Source organism: Anguilla rostrata, chromosome 8, assembly GCF_018555375.3.
Source record: "Anguilla rostrata isolate EN2019 chromosome 8, ASM1855537v3, whole genome shotgun sequence".
NCBI classification, from domain to species: Eukaryota; Metazoa; Chordata; class Actinopteri; order Anguilliformes; family Anguillidae; genus Anguilla; species Anguilla rostrata.
Genome location: NC_057940.1, coordinates 10,427,830 through 10,451,439, shown reverse-complemented (window position 1 = coordinate 10,451,439; position 23,610 = coordinate 10,427,830). Strand labels below are relative to the sequence as shown.

The following is a 23,610-nucleotide window of genomic DNA, read 5'->3' as shown; positions in this document are numbered from 1 at the left end:
CTGGGAGGGAGAGAGAGAGAGAGAGAGAGAGGCTGGGAGGGAGAGAGAGAGAGAGAAAGAGAGGCTGGGAGGGAGGGAGAGAGAGAGAGAGAGAGAGAGGCTGGGAGGGAGAGAGAGAGAGAAAGAGAGGCTGGGAGGGAGGGAGGGAGAGAGAGAGAGAGAGAGAGACTAATGAGGGCTCTTGTTAGCACTCATGCAGAAGCTACGTCATATTTGTCCTGAGACCTTGTTTGGGAAGGGGCGGAGGTTACTGTATAAATTACATAATTGTATAGTGTATAAATCTTATATCATCTGCAGGCACTTGGGCTATTAGGCAATGCACTGTTACACAACCCAGATAATGCATGTCTCAGTAGTCTAGCGTGTGAACCGGGATATGAGGTGGAGAAACACGCATGGGAGGCTGAATCAGAGGGAACTGTATCCAGCATCCAATGCAGAACCAGTCAGGCTGTGATGAGGACTCAACTGCCCCTTAGCTTCAGGGGCCTCCTTCAGCCATGACAACCCAGATTTGCCTGAATGGCCAGCAGGGAGATTTAGTGATATTGCCTCTAGCCGCCCCACGGGGAGACTAAGAGAAGTGGACAAACTGTCCTTGATACTTAAAATAAAACACTCTCTCTCTCTCTCTCTCTCTCTCTCTCTCGCTTTCTCAAAGTAAAAATAAAGTTTATCTATTGAACTACATCTTTCATTCAATAGATTCAACCTCTAAGACATACATCTTAGAGGTTATCAGAGGTTGGTGATTCCTGCTTTTTCCCCCACCTTGAATGCTCAGCGGAGATTCTCACATCTCTCAAAGGCAAAACGGATAATGTAATATTATGTAGCATTAGGAAGCGGTTTGGTTGGTTGGGCAAAGCTACTGCTTAGCAAACCCCTGCATCACATGCAGTCTCATGTGATCCAAGGTGCAGATTAAACAGGTGTGTTTTCATCTGTGGCAGAAGATGGGAAACGACTCCCTCGTCCAGACCGTGGTTCGAAGCTCATTCCATCACCGATTGTCACTCACACTGGCAGAGAGCCACACCCACCTCAGCGCTGATGTGGGGCTGTCCTCCTTATCAAGACCCATAGGCTCTCTCCCTTTTCTTTTACAGAAGCACTTGCCTCGTTTGCATGCGTGCGATCTGGGAAAAATCACCACGAGCGAGAGCTTAACTGCAATCAGCCGAAAATAAAATGGCCGTCGTTGTGGTCAGCAGCTGCATAAATATCCTCGTATGTGCTGCAGAAATGTCTTTCCAGACCTTTACCCCCCACAGGGGGGGACGGTTTTCGCATTCGAAATTTTATGAACGTCCATGTCTAAATGTGTATTGCTTTCCTTTTTTGACTTTTAAAAGGAAATGGGTTTTAAATGTTAAAAAATGGTTAAAACCAATAAAGACACCTTTATCCCCCACAGACCTTCGATAAATCAATTCCCAAAATAGCATCACATTACAATCTTGTATAATTTCATGGCCAGAAAAGAGAAAAAACAGAATTCTGCCACTCAGTTGAAATATGAGCACTGGGCTTTATATCAAAATGAAAGCACAGCACTCTCTTCTCAGAATGTATTATTTAAACAGGCAGTTTCATAACACACCCACTTTGTACCCTGTTCCTGCAGAGAATTCTTACATCACTTCTAAACTTCCATGTATTTTCAAACATAAAAACCACTAGCCATTTATACAGACATGTTTGTACTTTGATCTACATTTTTTTTTTAACCACAGTAATGTACTTTTTTGTAGTTGGTCATATTTGAATCACTCCAAAAACAGGAAATGACTGAATGCGATTATTTTGGTTCAATAACAGTATGGTTACTGCCAACACCATGTTCTGGGGGTAATGGATTTTGGGACAGTTTGTATTTGTAGGCTCGTGAGGTGAAACAGGAGATATGTACATACCAATTCTTAACAGATGTGCGAAGGCTCCAGAGATTGGAAAAAAAAAGGTTTTAATTCGGTTTCTTCATAAGAAACTGCATACACCAAGATAAACAGAAAAGTTCAAAGGTTACATGCAGTTTCAGTCTGTACAAAAAAGAAAAAAAGTAAACTCGTGTCTGGCAGTACCAGTTAATTTGTGTTATTTACATCTTTCAAAACGTTAAAATGAACAATCCTGAAAGGGTACAGGGAATCGGCCACAGCATTCACTCCTGGGTTGTCACATCGCATACACCGTACTCAGACTCTACAGTCGGAAACGGACCTGACAACGCAGAGGTGCGAGTCTGAACCGCGCTTTCGGGGAAAAGACAGCGAAAGCACGGTTTTAACCCCGGCCCAAAATCAGGCTCGGTTACCGCTGCATTTGTGCTCTAACTGCTGAGCCACTGGGCTCAGGTTTCAGGGGGAGAAGCTCAAAGCTCACAGGGCATTCTGGGCCAGCTGCATGAAGTCCATTTCAAAGGAGTATAAATATTTTTTTTTTTACAAACCGGTGAAATCATTATTACATTATGTTGAACTGATAAACATAAATGATCACAGGAGTGCTATAAATGACACAGTAAACTGAGGTATATAAGAGACAGTGTAGCATAAAAAGAAACTGAACAGGTAAACAGAGTATTGCAGGTTCAAATCCTAGGTGTGGCACTGTTCATGGAGCTCATAGGAGGGACTCAAACTTAATAGGTTCCAGTACATGATTTCAGGAACCTCTCAGTGTAAAGGTTTTCCAAAAGAAACACCATTGTTATATTAAGAACATCAGGTACTGATCCTTCTCCAAGTTATAAATGTGTAGTAATGTGGCAGTTATGTATGCAGACGGGCTTAAAACCTAAAGTGAACTTCACCTTCCCAACGCCTGAACCATTCACCTGCTGATTCTACAAGACGTGGTCATCACATGAATTAACCACTGAATATTTGCAATGAAGTCCATCAGCGTCAAAAATACTGTGCTGGGAATTTATCCAATCAGATGTATGAAAATTATTTTGCCCCGCTCCAAGACAACCCCTATATTTGCACCCCATATTGTATTCAAAGTGAATGCATTTTTCCAGAATACATTTATTTTTAACCTCTGGATATCATTGCACAAGTTTACCAATATATTAACTGTTTGCCATTTTCATGTCATCTTACATTACCAATTAAGGAATTTCAGAAACATTTAACATAAAAAAAATTTGCCCTTATAAAATTGCCGATAAAGATTCAACATTATTCAAAACACACTGGCTATATTACAAAATATACGCAATTGCTACTTTTCATAAATTAGTCTTGCTTGTCATTTTATGAATCAGCACGATGGCTCGTAAAATACTTCATAATATATGCAACACATAGGCTACAAAGAAGCAAGAATACATACATTTTGTAATATATGCTGAATATTTTGAAAAATTTTCCAAAATGTATCCACTTTGATAGTTTTGGCAACACTTTAACCTTGTAAACAAGTACTGGTCAAATCAGTAAACACAAAGCTGGCATCATGGCAGTTGTTACCCTGTGTCAGAGGGATGCTTGTGGCGCCCCCTGCTGCTGGCCAAGGGCAGAGCGACAGAAAAGAAGAGACATCAGTGCTGGTGCCCATGGGTCACCAAGGAAAGATCTATAAAGCCAGGAGATGGACTGAGGCTAAACTGTACAGATACACCACACAAAACACCACCAGTTGACAGAAATTTTCAATAATGTCATCATTCAAGTCTTTTTGGTGTGTCGGGACCATGAAAAAAAAAGTGCCCCCCCTCACTTAATATCTTGAAAGAACGAGCATTTAAGGCAACTAAATGTCTCCCTTTAGACTTAAAAAGTAAAATTGCTCTCATCTGTCAGTGAGCTGATTCAGAAGTTAAAATTTTAAAAATAAATAAATAAACAAACCCCTTAAAAGGCCTTTCACCCCTCTCCCAATCTTTCCTCTCATATTAGGGCTATATTCTGTTAAGTATCAACATTAACAGAGAATGAATGTAAGTCGGTGGACCATGTTTCAATCTTTTCCGGGGGGGGGTTTGGGGGCTCACAAATGTAAAAATTCACCCTCGCCTTGTACAAGCAAAAAATAAAAATGAATACATTTATTGCTGAATACACATTCTTTGATCAAACAAGATGTTTGTGTACTCTACTACTCGTGCCCGTGAAGCCGTTGTTCAAGCAAGAACCAAACGCTGCACAAAATTCTCTACATCATTCCAGAACCCAATAGTGACAGACCTACTGTTTATTTTTGTACTTTGGATTTCTGTTATTGAGCGAAAACAAATTTAAGCTCAACAGGAAGCGCAAAAAAACTGTTTTGCTTTCGCTATATCAAACTTCCCCTCGAGTATACTGCACCACTCATTTACTGAAATGGAACAAATGTTAAGTCGCACTATTGGAAAGAGACGGATGCGAGTTCAAGAATAAACTCCCCTGCCACACACCAATTAGCAACAGATTCTTGTGCCTTAGATCCTAAATTAGATTAATTGGATCAGATGAAAGCTTGAAATGCAGAAAAAAAAAAAAAACCCTGGAGTGTATCGCTGCAGTTCCACTTCTCTGCTAACATCGGGAAACAAAATCACGCAAACTGTACTTTGAAAATAAATGTAAAAAAATTAAATTAAGTTTCTTAAGCTTTTGTAAGTTCCTCCCATTTCCAGGCTATTTTGCACATAGGAGAAAGTTACAAAAAGGGTTATGTAAACCTGTGATAGTCCACCTGTGGTCACTGTTCCTTTCCAAATTTTACCAGATGGCACATTATTAAAAAAAATAATTAAACACTTGGCACACAAACAGTAGCCATTAAATAAAGAAGTTACTTCACTCCGGTAAGAAATAAATTGTTTTGTACATTAAGTCTTTAAATAAAAATGTGTAAGATTAAATGTGCCTTTGTGTAGATCCTTTAAAAGAAAGCTAATTTGAGGTGGCCTAAAACTCGTGCTAAAATGCAAGTGTAGTTCTTCCCATTAGTGAGTGGAAAAAAATGTTTAAAAAATGTTAAGGTGGAAAAGGGGATAATCTCCACAAATGTGTGTGGGGTTTTTTTTTGTTTTCTTTTTTAAACCAAAAAAATATATAAATAAATTAAAAAGCTGGTGACCGGAGGAGGCAAACCAGAAGTACTGAATTTAAAATTCAAACAAAAGAAAATAAAGCGTATTAAGGAAGAACACACAGAACAAAGTCTACGTTCAGTGAAACTGGCCTATCCACTGAGAACGTATTGCTCCATCTGAGTTCAGAATGTTCCGGATCCTCGAGACCAAACACAAGCCTAGGGTTCTTTACGGTACTCATGTGCTGTGTTCACAGAACGATGACTCCATCAGAGAAAACCCAAGAAAAACATGAAAAAAATACAATTTTTAAAAATCAAACGAACATACCCTATATTATAAATTACAACACATATCAAGTTATTATCCCTTTCATACCTGCATGAAAAGGAGGTGAAAATGCATGAAAGTGGCAAGAACTGATATATTCTGTAAAATATGAGGTATATTTTAAATATGGCAAATTATATTCCTTCAATTTTGGGAAAAGTTTTGGGGGCAAAATTTCATTGAACTCTATTTTCGAATATACATTTCCATCAAAACAAACAGGAAGTAAAAACAAACAAAATGACTAAAAACTACAAATCCCTGGACTGTGGCACTGGAACCCACACTTATGTGGTCAGAGTTAGGGATGCCTTTTAGTAAAAAAATAATTAAATAAAAAGCAGCTAAGGGCAGATAAAAATAATAAAGAAAGTGCATGAATTCATGATAGTAATAATTAAAAGTTCATAAAAATCTACTCAAGAGATTTACACTTAAATCTTATCTGTAACAGGCAAGTCTCCCATTACTTCCATAACGTATATTAACACAATGCTCATAATGGGCAGTTTTCTGAATCCCTCCACAGATTCAACAGTGCTGCTCATACTATTCGTGGTTGGCCGCAGGGTGTCAGTAATGCTGGCTAAGGGGACCAGCAGTCCACCTGTTACTCCAGTAACACAGCCGTGGGCTTAGGGGGCGCTGTGCTGGGAGGGGGGGAGAGGCGGGAGGAATATTGCACAGGTTCGCGAGCACCAAGTTTGTTGGTTAGCGATGGCTCGGCCTCCGGGAGAGCCTTTTGTTCCACGGAACCCCCCCCTCCCCCCCGGGGACCCCTCCAAGTGGTCCGAACCCCATCTGTAAGGTGTCCGAGTGATCCAGGAGTCCAAACCCAAACCCAGCAGGTCCAGGGTCCACCAATTACAGTACCGTACCCCCCCCCCTACCTCTTTCCCACATCCAACCCAGCCTACCCAAATTCTGCCAACTAGGATGAGGAGGAGAGGCAGAGAGGAACAGGGGCAGTAGCTCATTACTGTTGGGATGGGGGGGGGGGGGGGGAGTGGATTGGAAGATGTGGAGGATCACCACTTCCTCGTTCCCTTCCTATAGCTCCAGCCGTGTTAGGGTGGGGTCAGGCTGGGCGGGGCAGGGCGAGGCGGGGCCGGGCGACGTCGCCAGCGACCTTTCCAAGTCCGCCCAGGGTGGCATTGGCTCGTTGCAGGGTGTCGAAAGGCAACTGAGAAGACGCACAGCCTCACAGCAGGCATGGCCACTGCTCCCCACACAGCACTTGAGGGTCTTTGAGTTATATATATTTAAAAAAAACATAAAAATAACAGAAATCCCATGTGGCATTGTTCTTACAGTGGTGTTCTAGGGTCTGTGGAACCTGGGGGAGGAGGAGAGGGATATGGTTACTCAAAGGCCCCAAAACCTGGGGAGGGGGTGGCACCAGACTCAACAGGAGGAGCTTTCAGTACCAAGTAACTTCAGTTCTTGTGTTTAAGAGCTTTAAATTACAGCGTGTCTCTGGGATTGATTTCCGATGCATCCAGGATTCTAGGACTATAGTATTCATATGAAGTTAGCAATATGCATTAGCATGCTATGTAACGCACAGGGGTAAAGATAGGAATAATGCTCTCTCAGTACGCCTGTCTGTCACTCTACCTGGTTAGGTGGCGACTTGACTCGTGGACCTCCATCTCGTTGCTTTTGAATTCGTTCAGCTCCTTGCGTATGGCGGCCTGGGAGAGGAAAGGGAAGGGTCTGAGAGAAAGACGAGCCTCGCGTCTCGCCTCACACTAAAGTGGGGGATCGGTTGCCCCGGGCACAGCGGCCAACTGCGGCCCAGTGCACCAGGGAAAGGCCCGCCCCGCTGGGATCTAAAATACTAAAATTACATTAACATCATCGCTCGGTTTATCAGTCTTAAATGTAAATGCTTTCCTGGGCCGCACGCACAGCGCAAATGCAAAGATAACAACCTCAATTAAAAGATGAAAAGATAGCAAAGTTTCAATGTGTCACTCAAAGCAAGCAGGGTAGTTAAACCCTAGTTTTATTAGGGTGCTTGTGGCCCACACTAGCCTTTAATGGGCTGCAGTGCTGGGCCAGGGCTAGAGCAAATTCCCATTTGTGCTCCCCCCCCCCCCCTCGAATCTGCCAGGTAACGGGTCTTCACCACCCTTTTATAGGCTTGCCAGAGTGAATTACCGAGTGATTGACAGGTCACAGATTTCTCTGACGGGGGTCGCACCACCTACAGTACTGCACTGCGTGTTCTTCTTAACTCACTTACAGCAAAACCCCCCCCCAGGTACAGCTCTATAAATAGGCCACGGAGTAACTGGTACAATTCATCTGGGGTGGGGGGCTGCGGGCGGTGCCGCCCTCCGATTGGCTGGCGAGGATGCCCAATTCCTCCCGCCCTGCTGTCGCAGAAGTAGGCGAACATCTGGCAAATGGTGATTTTTCTTCGTCGTTAGTTTTCTGAGCCAGAGACATCGTTTGACAGTCCGGGCCGGTTGTTAACTGTCAAGTCTAGCACAACAAAGCAACGACCTACTTGAGGGCTTACAGCGATTTTTCTACAGTCTCTGCGTTAAGACGCCACACATCAAACAAACACCTCAGCTTTTTAGGATGGATCAGGGCAGGGGTAGCTCTTACCATCATCCAACTCCCCACCCCTCCCCCTCCAAAATCACATAAAAGCTACATTAAATAATCACCGCTATGAGAAGCTTAATCTGCAGGATTCAGAGGCAGGCCCTCATCAGCAGAGATGAAAGAACAGAGCCCAGGACTAACCATTCCGGATCCTTCTGCAATCCTATTGCAGGGGACGGCTCTGGTTGTGTGCCGTCTCTCGCCCCCCCAGTTACATAATGGAGGGGGGGGGAGGGGGGGGGTATTTATGCAACTGCAGGGCCTGTGGGTACAATCAGTCCGGCCGTGCCACCTGGCGGGCATTTAAAACGCGCGGCGCGGAACGTTCTGGAACATTGCCGACGCGGACGTCACGCACCCATTTTTATGCCAAATTCCACCCCCCCACCGTGACGTGCGATAAGGGACGGTCCTGAAAGCTTCAGATTTCTGTGAAGTCTCCGCTCCTTGTGTTCTCTGGCTGGCTGCGGGACGAGAGCGCTGCTCGCCTGTTTTTCGGAGATTAAGAGCTCTTATTTACCCTCGAAGACGGGAGTTATGAAAGCGCCGTCTCTGCTGCTGCGCGCTCCGCGTTACTCGCTCATTACCGCTGGCTCCTCGTTCCACGTTTTTAATGGACTTGCGCTTTTCCAATGTTACGCCTGTTAGTACCGTGGTGTTCTTAAGATCCTTCTTCTCTAGCAAGGCCGCGTTGTCGTTTGTTATTACAGACTGTCCAGTTTTTCTTCTTGACAGGGTGTACCAGTTTTGCCTCGCACTGCTCTCAAATGCACTGCCAAAAACCGCGTCATTTTACTGCGCGTCACAAATGACTGTTGTTCCGTTCACTTTTCACACTACCCTCGTCGTCCTGACGACGGCCGCGACACTTACCTTGTCCGCGGCCGTGAGCCGCGTCCAGGGCTTGTCCGCGCGCCGGTCGTAGTCCTGGGCGTTGGACACCTCCACGTAGTCGCTGAAGCGGATCAAGATCTTGGCCTGTCGGAGCTCCTCCACCGTGGGCCTCTGGCTGAGCTGGAACCACAGAGGTGGGGGGAGGGGGGGGCACTGGGGTGAAAAGACTGCAACTGGACGGCAGGGCCCAGCGTGATGGAGGAGGAGACAAAGCCGGCCTGGCTCTATCCCTGCAGCGGGCGAGGAAGGACAGCTCCCTGTGTGGAGAGCTGTGCTAGGCTCTTAAATCAGAAGCAGCGAGAGGCTTTTAATATTTAAGAGTCTGGAGACGGCAGCGCTTCAGTTGATTAAGGCTGAAGGCAGCTCAGCGCTGCTGCGCATTTGATCTCCAGCCCTTTAGCCACCGCTAGCACCGTCCCCGTTTCACTGGGTCTCCCGCGGAGATCTGAAGCCGCTACGGGAGCAACACCAATCCGATTTCGGCCAACAGGCCCAAGATCCTCCACCCTTAGAAAGAGACCGGAGATGACTTCAGACTGTCCCTCACAACCAAGAAAAAGGAATAGACCGAACAGCACAGGGTACAGACCTCTAAAAACTGAGGGAGGAAGGGTATGTGGAGAGCGGGAAGTAGATTATTTGGGTGCCAGAACAGGGTGAAGTAAATCCCCCCCTGGAGTGCAATGCTTTTCACTTTGAAAATGGATCACAGGTTTCAAAAAACAGACCACTTCTGCTCTGCCACAAGGTGAGAAAACAGCTGTAGGGAACAGTCTGGAAGAATTCTGGCTCTAAATGCTTTGACTGACCCAACGTGGCCTGGAGCTTGGAGAAATGTTAACTTTATTATTTTTAAAAAATATGTTTAAGCCAACATGCTACAGAGCCAGGTCTCTCTCTCTCTCTCTCTCTCTCTCTCTCTCTCTCACCTTCCGTGACAGTCGTCTTTTGATCTCCCTCTTCTCCTCCAGCTCCTCCTGTTCATTGCGTGCTGCAGGGAGACAGAAAGGTCAAAAGTCATTAGACGTCGGCCTCCGCTCTCTTCGTTTCTTCTTCTGAAGCCCTCCAGCTGCAGTTGATCAAAGATGGTGAAAGAGCTCACAAGATACACCGTTATAATGGGAGTCATTGAGAATTCATGCGCAGAATGCAGGCACTGATCAAATCACAGTCTTGTTTTGTACTGGCGACATGGTGCTTTTATTTAGCGTATTTGCGATGCATTTGACATTTGTTTAGGAAGTTCCAGCAGTCCCATTTTCTTACGACTGACAAATATTTGTTTGTCACGTAGAAAATGGCACAGCTGGAGCTTTCAGAACAAATACCAATCCATCTCAAATATGCATGAGAAAAAACACCATACAGACTGGGGGGTGGCATCATAGAAAACTATTTTTCCACAAAGCCGACCCACAGATTCAAAATTCTAAGAATAATTTCAAGCGCAAAGGCATTACCAATACAAAAAAAAAAACTGCTTCCTCCGTATGAAGTTGTAGTCTGTATGGACAGGAAATCCAGCTTGCCGCTCTCATCGTCTCTCCCTCTCAGGGTTAGTTAAACGACACGCATGTGCTGAGGAAATTAACACGCAAAGCCACCACGCAGAATTCCGTATTAGCATTCAGGCTAACGGCAGGGCTCGCTAGCCTCGCTAAAACAGACTCTGCTGTGGCTCCAGAGCTCATTCCTCCCTCGGACTCCGTCTGAATGACACAGACGTGGTCCGTTTCCAAGAACCCGCTCCGGGGGAGAGGGATGACTCACTGGCGTTAAAATTAAAGCGGAGAAACGGGAGGCTTTCTGGAGGGGAGAATATTCCAGGTTCCGGCACGGCAGTTCGGGCAGCCGTTGCCAGAAACGCGTCGCTGGAGAGCCCCGCACGGGCGGCGCCTTGGCGGAATTTCAATTCAATTATCGGGAAGAGAAGCCGGAGGTTGAAGTGGTGAAGTGTGGGAGAGGGCCAGACAAGAGGGGATAAGCATGCAAGAAGAGGCAGGGAGGGAGGGAGAGAGAGAGAGGGAGAGAGAGGGTGAGAGGAGAGAGGGGAGAAAGAGAGGAGCGATAGAGACAGACACAGCTAGCGAGTGGACCAGGGACAGAGAGCGATCCAGAGTTCTAAATGCAGGGCTCCAAACCAGCGATGCAAATTCACAATAATTCCCTTGATCAATTAATTTTAATGTTAACAAAAGGAATAATTGATAGTAGTCAGTAAATTCCATTAGCTAACGCTATATACTGTGGCTCACCAATAAAAATATGAGTGACACAAGAGACAGAAGTTTTCTTACTGACTCCAGGAAAAGCTTTAAAAACGGGTTGGTTTTCAGCCACATTCAAAATGCATTAGATTAAATATAACAATATAACTTAATTGTTAACATCCCAACTGCAAACCATATCCTAACATTTCTATTTTTTTAGTGCTTGCCCTGCTAGGGCAGCTGGATCAATGTATCTTGTCAAGTGTCACGGTGAAAAACATCCCCCCAGTGAAGTGTTTCCTGAGGGAACACTGCCAAATTGGTTCCTAAACTATTTGTTCTCATTTTGCTACAGTACTGCCTCCACATCCCTGACCCTCCAATTAAAGCGTCGAGTTTCAACAAATTATTTACACAATTACCAATTCAAATGAAAACTAGACAAACCACCAAAAGACCAACAGAATGCTGAACTGCATTCACAATCAAAACAAACATTAGTGCCACTTTCAAAGACGGTTTTCTGGAAAAAAAACGACATTCAAACTGTGCAATAATTGCTAACTGCCAGACGGCGAAGGCGATGGCAGATTCAATAAACCACCTACCATTCGCTCATTTTGATTGACCCCTTCTAGCGTTTGACATGGCCAATCACAAGTCATTGAAATGAACAGTGAAAACCACACGGTGGGGTTGGAGTATTGGAGGACTGTCACAGTCAGCGAGCGGGGGCCACACTCACGTTTGAGGATGTTCCGCTGCTCCAGCTCCTCAGCCGTAGGGCGCTGACTAAGCCTCCTGCCGAAAAAAAAAAAAGAATAAAAGACACCGGTTACCCACCAGGGCCCATTTGGGGCGGGACTGTCCCGTGGAGCCCCACCCACGTGCTCGTAAACTTGAGGTGAGAGGAAGGAGAAACCCACAGGGAGCATCCAATCATGCGGCCGCTGCCGCCGTCGCCATGGCGCCGACCGTGACGCCAGCGAAAAGCCTGCTGGGAACGGCAGTCTCTGCTGGAGGGCACACAGAGATACGCTCCCTGCTTATTTATATCCCAAAGGCCAGAGACAAAAAACAAAGCCTCTACCCATTACCGAGATGCAGCAACCGGGAGGTACTGCTCCCAAAAGAGGGGGCTCAGTACACCCTCAGAGTGTGTGCGCGCGCACGTGTGTGTGGGTGTGCGTTAAGGTGTATGTGTAGGTGTGTGTGTCTGCGTGCGTGTGTGTCTGCAACTCTGCGTGTGTGTGTGTGTGTGTGTGTGAGAGAGAGAGAGACACTGCAAATTGTGGATACGGGCCTTAAATAAATGAGGATGATCACTAAGCAGTACCTCACGCAGACCCAGTCTCCCCCGCACCCTGAAGCCCTGTCCCACATAAGCATGAGGACCGGGGTGTGCTGTGCAGATAAAAAGGGGAAATGAAACCCCATAATCAGCTCCTGCAGCAGTCTGTGCACAGCCCGTGTGAGGCGTGAGCAGCCCGTGTGAGGCGTGAGCAGCCCGTGTGAGGCAGGAGCAGCCCGTGTGAGGCAGGAGCAGCCCGTGTGAGGCATGAGCAGCCCGTGTGAGGCATGAGCAGCCCGTGTGAGGCATGAGCAGCCCGTGTGAGGCGTGAGCAGCCCGTGTGAGGCATGAGCAGCCTGCGAGCCGATCGATATGCAGCAGGGCTTTAGACTGCAGGAGCCCACGGAGTAGGAGGGAGGCGGTTCAGAACTTCAGTCTTGGAAGTTTTACTTTTAACTGATTAGAAATGCTGCGTGTGTGTGTGTGCGTGTGTGCGCGCGTCTCTGTGCGTGTGTTGAGCATGTATGTGTGTGTGTGCATGTACATCTGTTAGAGGGTGTGTGTGTGTGCCTGCCTGAGTGAGAGTATGTGTGCATATGGTGTGTGTGTGTGTGCGCGCTGTGTCTGCGCCTGTGTGAGTGTGTGTGTGTGAGCATACAGTGTGTGTGTGAGAGAGAGAGAGAGAGCGAGTTTGTGTGTGTGAGTGCGTGCATATGGTGTGTGTGCGCGTGTGTGTGTGTGCGCGCGCGGTGTGTCTGTGCCTGTGTGCGTTTGGCAGAGTGGAGGAGTCAGAAAGAGCTCTCCTCCCACTGGCAGGATTGGGTGTGCCAGCACAGAAGCGTCAGACAGCAGGAGCAGCGGTGACACAGCTCTGCAGCAGAGACACCGAGGGCCCCAGCAGGGCCTCCTCCTCCCGCTCCTGCCAGGAGCCTCATTACCAAGACAACACAGAGCCGCCTTCCTGCAGGAGGAAACCGCTGGAGCTTCGCTGCGCTATGGAAACGCAGGGCTGTGCGGCTGTCTTTGCTGCCTGTGTCTGCGCAGCGCTGTCTGAGCCTGTGCAGCCCATCTCTGTGCGGCTGTGTCTGTGCGACTGTCTCTCCTGTGTGTGCGCGCGTGTACCAGATGGAAGAGACCAGAAAATTAGGATGAGTCACAGTTAAGCTGGAGAAGAGATTTTCAGCTGTCAGAAAAGCCTAAGTAAAATGTGCAGTTTGTTTGCAGTATGAAGAGTCAAGAATAGATTTCTGTATAGAGCTCTCACAGCAAAGCTATTTTTCGTAGCCAAATCACAACCTGTACTTTTTTTTTTTTAAAGGATTAAAATCAGTGAATGAATTCAATGCCAAAAATATTCTATACACCCTCCTCCACTCAAGCAACATCCCCTTATCCGCTGGAGGAATGGTACCAGAACACTTAAATCTGCACTCTCCTCTACCTTTTCATCGCATGCACACCGAGAGGCAGAAATACCCAGTGTCACTTCAGACACAGGGCATGCGCTGATCGGTTCTGCCGTTCTTGTACACGTGGTCCGTGTCGAACCTCAATTTTTGCCAGCTTGTTTTCTTTTGTTTATCACAAGTACAAAGTTCATACACAGTTCTACTTCTATGAATGAATAGTTTTCAAAAATCCACATTAACAAATCATAATGCTATGTTAAGTAAATAGTAAAACCATATTTTTTTAAAGCAGTTGTTTTTTTGCTGTTCCTCAAAATTGAATTTTCTCCAAGATTTCGCATTTGTGATTTGAACCACACGTCACAATTTGAACTTTTTCCATTTAAAAAAAGGTTATTTTTTTATATACATCCGATTGTTCTGCGGTGAAAATAACAAAAAAGAACAATTTGTTTTGAGACGTTGCTAGTCTCCACGATAAGGTTGTCCCCCTCCCCCACGCAGCGTGTAAAAACCAGGTCACACTCAGAGCACAATGGCACAGACCGGGTTTGCAAACACGTCCCCCCCCCCCCTCCCTCGGGCGATGTTCCCATGATGCCGAGGGACGGCAGTCTAGGGGCACTCTCTCCACACGGGGCCTCTAACGCGCTCCGTTCTGCAGGCTTCAATAAAAACACGTCCCAGCACGAAAACCCAGGCTGACTGCAGACCGAGCCCACGCACAGCCCCACGCAGGTAAGCAGATAACCCCCCCCCCAAAAAAAACCCTTCTGGGGAGGAGGTGAATAGAGAGTAAGATTAAGAGAGGAGGGAAAAAAAAATTTTTAAAAGAAAAAAGGATGAAAGAAAGACGAAAGAAAAAAAAAAACAACCAAAAGAACTGAAGGAGCAGAAACAGTATGATGCTGAGAAAACTCACTATCATTGGAGGGAATTAAATGGAAAACGTATAGAGGAGAAAAAATGTCAGTAATTAAAAATAATTGTGAAGATAATTAAAAAAAAAATTATTTACACAGCGCGTCTGATGCAGTTCATTGCTCTTACTAGATAACAGAACACTGAAGTTGACAATAAAATAAGGACTAAAAACATCATCTTTTCGGTTACGCGACTGGCGAGAGAGGTGGCAGCGTAACGGGCAGCGCGGCGGACGGCCGTACCGCGTGAGCTTGGTGCCGATCTGCTGCCGCGACTCCAGCCGCTCCTGGTCGGTCTGCATGGGGATGATGTTCTTCTCCTCCAGCTCGCGCTGGCTGGGCCGGTTGCTCAGCTTGATGGCCAGAGAGTCCTTCCTCAGCACCTTCAGCGCCAGCGTACCTGCAGGCCCAGAGTGCGTACGCTAAGAACCTGCTGTGGGCTCGTTCCCATAGTAACGGAGTGTGCCTCCCCCCAGATTTGTTTTTTGATTTGAGGGTGGGGTCTGCGATCGCTCGAACCCCCATCCCCCCCCCTCTTTTCCAAATCATGTGTTTAGACCTGATTCGGGTTTGTTACTGTTGTAAATGTAATACTGTTGGTCTGTGTAATGAAATAGAAACGTATGATCAAAAAAACAAAGATTTTTGCACATAAACATCCATATTGTGTGTGCTTGAGTTTGGATGCACTACTTGAGTTTGGATGCACTACGTGTGCGCATTAACACCTGTGTGAATCTGCCTGACTGTGATGTGCATGCCTGTGGACTCCCATCTCATGAGAGCAAAGACGTTTTTCTGTGGTGAAGATTCATTAGTAATAAGACATCCCTATGGAATAGTCCCAAGTTATAACCTGGCTTGAGTTACGGTCAAAACGGTGCCAAGCCCCTTAAAGGGTTTAGTGTAAATAAAAGGCTTTACTTGTGAACAGCATGTCGTCGTCGTCCTCGTCGTCCTCCTCGTTGTCGTCGTCCTCCTCGTCCTTGTACATGCTGGGCAGGTCCTCGTAGTCCGACTCGTCGGGCATGTTCTCCTTGTCGTCGTCGCACTCGATGACCACGGTGGGCACCTGCCGGATGTCCATCAGACTGCACTGCCCCCCGTGCAGCGCAGAACTGAGGGGAGGGGCCAGGGGGGAAGGGCGTGCGTCAGTTTCCCTGGAACAAGCTCACCAATGGGTCAAGTTTCTATACACACAAGCGGCTGGGATTTAAAAATCGACAGTTGCCCTTAAATCTGACCAATAATGAAATGCAAGAATGACTTCTTCACAAAAGCAGTTTGGAGAGAAATCCCGAAACCTAACTCGTCAAGCTGAGTTTGTGAAGAAAAAGCACAACACCTGTATTTAACTTGCAAGATTAACTATTAATTAAGATTAATAATCCCGGGGGGGGGGGGGGGGGGCACTTATTGTCCTTGTGAATAAAAACAACTGATTTGGATCATCTGTGAAGGTGCCTCTGAACCTCCTTTTTCTCCATATAAATGGACAGCACAGAACGATAAAGCAATCGCCTGAGCACAAAGGCTTCTGGGAAGGGAATCGATGAGGCCGCGCCGCGCGGACACCGTCTGCACAGCCACACCGACTCCGGGGGGGGGGAAATCGCTGAAGGACACCGAGCCGCCCGGAAACAATATCGATTTTGAGCGACCGCAGCGCGATCGCTGTTCGCCTCGAGCTGATCTACGAACGCGCCAGGCTCAAAGCCAGAACGGATTTCAGCAGCTACCGCCATCTGCTCATCCAGCTGGAGGGGGGGGGGTCAGGTGCATCATGGGTATTCAAATAACAATGCAGACGGGGCGGACGCACAGGAGCCGACATTACCAGCCTCAGACAGGATGGATGCCGGGTAAATTTCACTTATCAGGAATAAACAAGCCAGCACATCTCCCCCTGGCAGTCCTTCCATATGAAACATGTGAAATGTCATTTGACAGGCATTTGTATCCTATTGTTTATATTGACACCCTGTTGACTGCTCGGCCAGGTCTCTCCAGAGAAAGAGATTCAGGATTTCAGTAAGAGTTATTGGTTAAATAATTATTTATTTGAATAAAAGAAATTCAAATAAAAATGCAAAGGGCTCCACAACCAACCCTTTACAAACAATGGCAGTCGTTCATCGCATCCTGATGGAAGAGAACATCTGAATGAGGGGAGGGCATGGGAGTTCAGCCATAACCAACAGGAAAATATTTAGAATTTTACATTTTTCAAATGACATATTTAAATGTCCTCCTTCCTTATCGTAATAAAACAGTGGTATATACATATTTTTGAAGATACAATAATTGTTCAAGCCGGACTAAACAGACATTTTCTCTGAAACACCCTGTTCGGCTTACTGAAACTACGATCTCCCACAATGCATTGCAATCTCTTGTTCCTAATGATGCGTAAAAACAATGCGTTGCTTAAAATACTTCATAGGACCATGAAAAGGAAGCGGCATCCTTGCTGGAGGACGACAGTATTTCTAACCAAGTGCACTTAAAATCAGGAGCCTCTGTTTCCATCCCACAAGCTCTCCAAATTTAGCACTCTCATGGGCGTAACAAACCAAAGGAACACCCCTCTGGCCATAAAGTTAGGCAGTCAGGTCCTATGTGCCACCAGAATAATACACTGTACGCCTTTGTTTCCTCCGCACCAAGGGGATTTACCACACCACTGACACTGCAGTCATCAGCAGGGTGTTACGCAACGTGAGACTGGATGCACTTTTTATCAGCAAATCAACCGCAGTCTAAAAATAGTCACGTTTTACATAATCTACAACACGGCGTCCATGTTTTGCCCAAAATAGATCTGAAGCGTTCTATAAAAATGCAACTGTGTGCGCAGAGAGCAAAAGTCTCCAATTTCCAACCTATATTCTTGCATGTAAATATAGTCCAGTTACTTCATATCATATCAAAGCGGATAGAGCTATTAAGGTTTTGATTTATTATTATTATTATTTTTTTTTTTTTAACTGATTTGAATCTCATTTCTGGTAAAGCTACATTTCGTGTTTTGGCATACATTACATTTTTTTTCTGCCACTTTTTTGGATTTTTTTCCTGACAATCCAGGATACCAACACAACGGCACCCAAACTGAAGAGACAGGACAGCAGGCCGTAGATAAGAAACTCTTGTGCCAATCCTAAATCAGTTCAGTGCTCCAAAGACCTGGACATGGGCCTTCAAGGGCCAGGAAGGTCACTGCACTCTTCTGGGTACGTTTCCCCTTCCTGGTTTCCAACAGAGGGGTTTCAGTCACACGGGGGGGGGGGGGGCGGCAGAGATGGGAAGTGTGAAGGTTTTCCAGAAGAGGCCTCACCCCCCCCCCCCAACCTGACCCCCAAGGCCAAACCAGGACACCTGTCTTGATGATGGCACCGCCACAAATCCCTCATTAACTTCATTCTCTTCATTAACTTATTCGTTATCTATATTGCCAGCTTCCAATAACTGCAATTACACCAGCTGCGCTACACCTCACAGGCAACTACACCCGCTGCGCCATACCTTAACACTGCCAAACACAACCACTGCGATACACCTACTGTGCAGTAAAAATCTGCTTTCTCTACAGCACAACCAGCTTTCTCTTCCTAATAGACCACAAATATCAGGAGAAATGGCTTGGAGGCTTCGTCCTCTCTTCTGAAAAGACTCCATTCTGAGCCCAAACAAACAGCTTGGCTATCTGAGGACAGGCCATTCATTTCTGTGGGGATCCTTTGTGTGTCCTAATTTAGCAGGCCCCGTCCGCCAGCACAGCCCGCTGCCGAATTCACCCCCCGTGCGCAGGGCTGAGGAACACGAGGACGGGCGGCGTGCGCGTACGGACGGGACAGGGGGTGAATTTTAGGGCGGATTAACTCGGACGCATCCTTCTCGACTGCTGGAGCTCTGCAAAAGGGCAGGGAAATGGCTGGGAAACCTGGACACACAGCGTGTTCACACTGCACTGACACGCACGCGGCACAGACCGTAAAGGCGCAGCACAGACCAGGCAAAGAACGAGGTGACGTATGCAGAACTGACAGGAATGACAGGGGCGGCACAGACCGCAAAGGTGCAGCACAGACCAAAGACAGCCTGCAGCAACACATGCAGACCTGACAGAAAGGAGAAGGGCGGCACAGACTGAAGGAGTAGCACAGACAGTAAAAGTGCAGCACAGACCAGACAAAGCAGAGCAAAGCGACCTATGCAGAACTGACAGGAACGATAGAGGCAGCACAGACCAGAAAAAGGCATAGCAACGCAACACATGCATAACTGACAGGAATGATAAGGGCAGCACAGACAGTAAAGGTGCAGCACAGACAGACACACAGACGGAAGGCGCCCCACCTCTCCAGCCGCTGCAAGGTGAGGGCCAGCGTCTTGTTGAGCTCCTCGATGACGCGGCTGGGCGGGTGCACGGACATGGGCAGCGTGCCGTACTGCAGCGCGTGAGGGTGGGGGTGCCCGTGGGACGGCAGCAGGGAGCCGTGGAGGGCGCTCAGGGGCTGGGGGGAGCACTTCGGGGGGAAGCCGGCCAGGGAGGACTCCAGGCCCGAGGGGGGCGCACAGATCACCACCTTTTTGGGAGGTAGAGGAGGAGACATCTTCCCCAGCATGTAGGGCAGTTTCATGGGCTGTCCTGAGTCTGTGGAGACAGGGATGGGGAGATAAATACAATAATATTAATAATACATTTTAAATGTGGTTTCATTTAGACTGCACTGTACCGTACTACATGTACCCAGGCACACACAGCTTGCCTCCAGCCCAGTGAAGCTCTGGCCTTTGCACTTGCGCAGGTGCGCCCGGTTAGGAGTGGGAATGCCTGTCAAGTCTGAGCGAAACGGCGCGGATTTGCTCCGCATGACTGCCCACTGGGGAGAGGGGCTGCGAATGTGTGGGAGACAGAGCAACAGAGAGAGCGACGAAGAGGGAGGAGGAGAGAGAGAGAGAGAGAGAGAGAGAGAGAGAGCGAGAGCAACAGAGAGAGCGACGAAGAGGGGGGAGGAGAGAGAGAGAGAGAGAGAGAGGGAGAGGGGGGGAGAGGAGAGAGAGAGAGAGCGACGAGACGGGGGAGGAGAAGAGAGCAACAGAGAGAGAAACGGTGAGCACGAGAGAGCATACAATGAAGAGAGAGAGAGAGAGAGAGAGAGAGAGAGAGAACGAGAGCAATAGAGAACGAGAGAGACAGAGAGGTAGTCCTCCTGACAGATTGACCATGACAGAGGGCAACCCAGTGGACCTCACCCTGGCAGACCTTAATGAGGATAATAACTCTGGAGCTATCTGCATCTGCTCCACACAGTCATCCATCACAGGCCCGTCCTCACACAGACTCACACAGGAAGATCCACCAGGCCAGCGAGGCTCACCACAGGTGTGGAGAACCAGCGCCTCAGCAGCAGAAGCACCAGAGAACCCCCAGGACCCAGATCATCATGCGCTGCAAGAACTGCGTGGAGTGCAGCGGCTCTAGAGACTAACACTGCCTGGATTTTCAATAACTGTTTTAGTGCTTCCGCCTTGGCTTTTTCCGAGATGCACAGTTCAGAATTAACACGCTCTCCATTCGTAAGGGACCCAGGGAAATTCTTCATCACACTCTGGACCTGGAGAGCCAGGGGCCGGTTGCACCAGCTGTGCATAAGAAGCCTAGTTATAACATAAACCTCCACTACACAGATCAGCAACTCACGGTCCTCGAGGGCCGAGAACTGCTGGTTTTCCACCCTCCCTTTGCCTGGGAGTCAGGTGTGAAGACAGTCTGGCCAATCAGTAGCACTAATTACCCGGGAGAAAAGAAAACCAGGGCTGGATTTGGATTTGAGGGCCAGAGTTGATGACCCATACTCTACTAAAGTTACAATTTGCGCACTACTAAAATAAAACGAGTTGCACCACACACAGTTTATTCGTAGGGTTACGTTCTAACTGAGTATTTACGCAAGCCAATGGCCAGGAATGATGGTGTTGAACTGATAACGCTTCAACGACAGAACAAGTAAATGTATTGAAGAACTGCCTGAAAACTACAAACCCCATCCTCGCCAACATTCTGGGTCTAAGTGGGCTAAAAAAATATGACAAACCCACTTAATGCGGTAGAAAAAAGCACTAGTTTCTCAAATACAGTCTACAGTGATATGCACTGGATACCATATTGGTTTCTGCAACTTCGCCAACAGAAAAAATTGTTCACGTCCATTCCAGTTCAGCGAATGGATCAAATCGACACTGATGTCATTTTGTGCGACTGTACACTGCTATAGGAAGAGCTGACACCTATGAGTTTGTGTGAGGCACATGGGCAACAATTATTAGCCGCAGTTAACCAGTTAGCATACGTATGTGGATAATGTTCCATTTAGGAGAATTTTAGTTCAGTTTACGGTGCAGGTATCTAGCTAACTCGGTAATCCTGCTTCCGCTGGAGGACCTGGGTTGGGGGGAGCCTGTGCTACATGACGTTCAGAACCAACGCCTCCTGGACCTCCTCATTTAGCCTATTCCTGTACTAAAGCAAGCTCAATGGAGAACCCCCATTCAAAGAGCTTTTCAGTCTGGTTACAGGATTCATGTGGGCATGGGAACCCATAAGGTTTTGCAAATGATCAAAGTAATGTCAAAATGATATTCTGAAAATCAAAAAAGAACAATGGATGTAACAAATTACTGAACGTTAGTTATACAATAGTTATATAACACACTATCAAAAAATCAAAATGCCTTCAGACTTAATCCCCATCTAAATCTCCATTAATTTGAGAATATTTCATGCTGTTATTATGACATTACCATTTTTGACATTTGCTGGGTTACTTAAAGTACCCCTGTGCACACAAGCCTGGAGTAGAGCTGGGGGGATTTGTGACCTGCTAATCTTCTCAGGGAGGAAAAGGTAATCCCGTTTGAAGGCTAAACCACCTGATGACTCGACTGGCGGGCCGTCACGCTTTCGCTGAATGGGACTGTGCCAGGCACTTCCTGTCCTTGAGAAGAGAGCGAGCGAGAGAGAGAGAGAGCGAGAGAGAGCGAAAGAGCGAGCGAGAGAGAGAACGCAGACTCACCGGAAACATGATTGGGGAGTCTGGAGAAGGGCTTTGGGGGGAGCGCAGGGGGCTGCTTGTGGTACAGCGGGGGCTTTGGGGGCGTGTCCTGACTGTCACAGTGGAAGCCCACAGACTTTTTGGGAGGCAGAACCAAGGCGGGCTTCTTGGGGGGCTCTGGGGGACTGACCCTCCCCTCCGCAGGCCGGTACTCCATGGAGGCTGTGGGGGGGGGCGGGGGGGGGCAAGGAGAGACACGCAGACAGTCTTACTCATTAAATACCAACCTCTGTGCACACAAAGCACACTCTGGCTTCACCTGCTAGGTGAGCTCAAAGAGTCAGCATTATTCTGTCTAAAGAATCACTTTCAAGGGAAAAAGAACAGAATCAGGGGAACGATCCAAAACAAACTGATGCCACAGCTTCTTTCTTTATCGCTGCGCAAAAAAAAAATAATAATAAAATAAAAAAAAAAAACCCCACAAAACTTCACTTTCATCCATTAGAGGAGGATTCTACCAGCATAGTACCATTACATTACCGCCTGCGCTAGTTCGGCTGCACAAAGGCCTCCTTAAGAAGCAGCACCGCCTAGCGGGGCTTCCTCTGGATCAATCCCCCAGCACCCGGCACATCAAACCCATCAGAAAGCCCTAATTAACCGGCCGGTGTACGAGCGAGCTGCATCCCCGAGGCAGACCGCAGACTTCCTGAAGCGGACGCGGGCTGACGTGAGCCTGCGGCCTAACTGGGAGCATCCAGACCCAGGTCCCCTTCGCCACTCACCCGACCCGTCCATCAGCTCCGAGCCGGGGAGCAGCCGGAAGGCGTGGTCCTTGCCGTCGCAGTCCAGCGCGCCGGAGACGGACCCCGACGACTGCCCGTTCTCCATCTTCCCGTCCTCTTTCGGCAGCGAGGCCGTCCCGTCTGCCCGGAGAGACGGAGACGCGTCAGAAACCGGCGGCGGCCATCGCGGGAATGCGGTCCAAGACCAGAGGAGCCGAGGTTTAGAAAAACCAAACGGGCCCTAGCTTCACCCCCAAAGACAACGGCTGACAGATGACTCAAATAAATATCTAAATATGCACTGTAGCCTCCAGATCCACGCTCCCCCAGTGTGACAGCATCAGGCCAGAACCTGCCCTGGACTTTCAGAAGGCAGAGTCTATGCAGCCCCCACCATCCGGTATGACCTTTGACCTTTGACCACTCTTATGCATTCCCACTCGTAGCCTTTGCTCAAATGACGCGGTTTCCCTTTCAAACATAAACACTTTTTTAAATGCCTTTGCCCTAAGCCCCGAGTCGGCTTCAACATCTCTGATCACACCTTTTTTTAAAAATCTGGAGAGAGCGCTCCAGCCGTGGCCCACGCATTCTGCGAACATCTCGTCAGACGCGAAAAGTAGGTCAGCCTGAACCGCGCAGCCTGACTCACTGATATACTGGAAGCGCGCGCCAGTCAAAATCAATGCGCAGCAGACGGCCAGGAGGCCAATTCTCCGGGCAGTTAAAAAATAAAATAAAATAAAAATAATTAATCACAGTTCAGATCAGTCGATCAGACCGAGTTCAGGGAGGGGGAAAGGGGGGGAGGGGGGGGGGGGGGGGGGTGTAAGTAAAAGGGTGTTTTTCTGCCATTTTTCCCCCATTCGTGGTGCTGAATTTAATTCCTTGTGCACTGCAAGTTGGTGTACTTTACTTCACAGCACAAAGTGACATCTTTCAAATGCTAGCTTAGTGTTCAACCTAAGCACCATAACACACTGTCCAATTTTCAACTCTGCCTTTGTGATCCTCTCTTTGGAGAATCTTTTTTTTTCCCTCTTATGCGCAACC

The 23,610-nt window shown here is 47.5% G+C and overlaps 1 protein-coding gene across 4 annotated transcripts in view; it reads right to left on the bottom strand.

The window, feature by feature from the left end:
* Positions 1-1,952: 1,952 nt before the first annotated feature.
* Positions 1,953-23,610, bottom strand: part of LOC135260783 (phosphatase and actin regulator 1-like) — a 69,391-nt gene continuing 47,733 nt past the window's right edge. For 2 of the 4 annotated variants that reach the window (XM_064346321.1, XM_064346319.1), the window contains exons 4-13: positions 22,558-22,698; positions 21,791-21,991; positions 19,071-19,368; positions 15,636-15,829; positions 14,955-15,111; positions 11,834-11,889; positions 9,808-9,869; positions 8,858-8,998; positions 6,983-7,059; positions 1,953-6,701 (exon numbers count right to left, since the gene is read on the bottom strand). In XM_064346321.1, coding sequence (XP_064202391.1) covers positions 6,686-6,701; positions 6,983-7,059; positions 8,858-8,998; positions 9,808-9,869; positions 11,834-11,889; positions 14,955-15,111; positions 15,636-15,829; positions 19,071-19,368; positions 21,791-21,991; positions 22,558-22,698 — 1,343 coding nt within the window. In that variant the 3' untranslated portion in view covers positions 1,953-6,685. Of the gene's footprint in view, positions 6,702-6,978; positions 7,060-8,857; positions 8,999-9,807; positions 9,870-11,833; positions 11,890-12,014; positions 12,105-14,954; positions 15,112-15,635; positions 15,830-19,070; positions 19,369-21,790; positions 21,992-22,557; positions 22,699-23,610 lie in introns of those variants that run through there. The other 2 variants (XM_064346318.1, XM_064346320.1) reach the window with 2 other exon arrangements.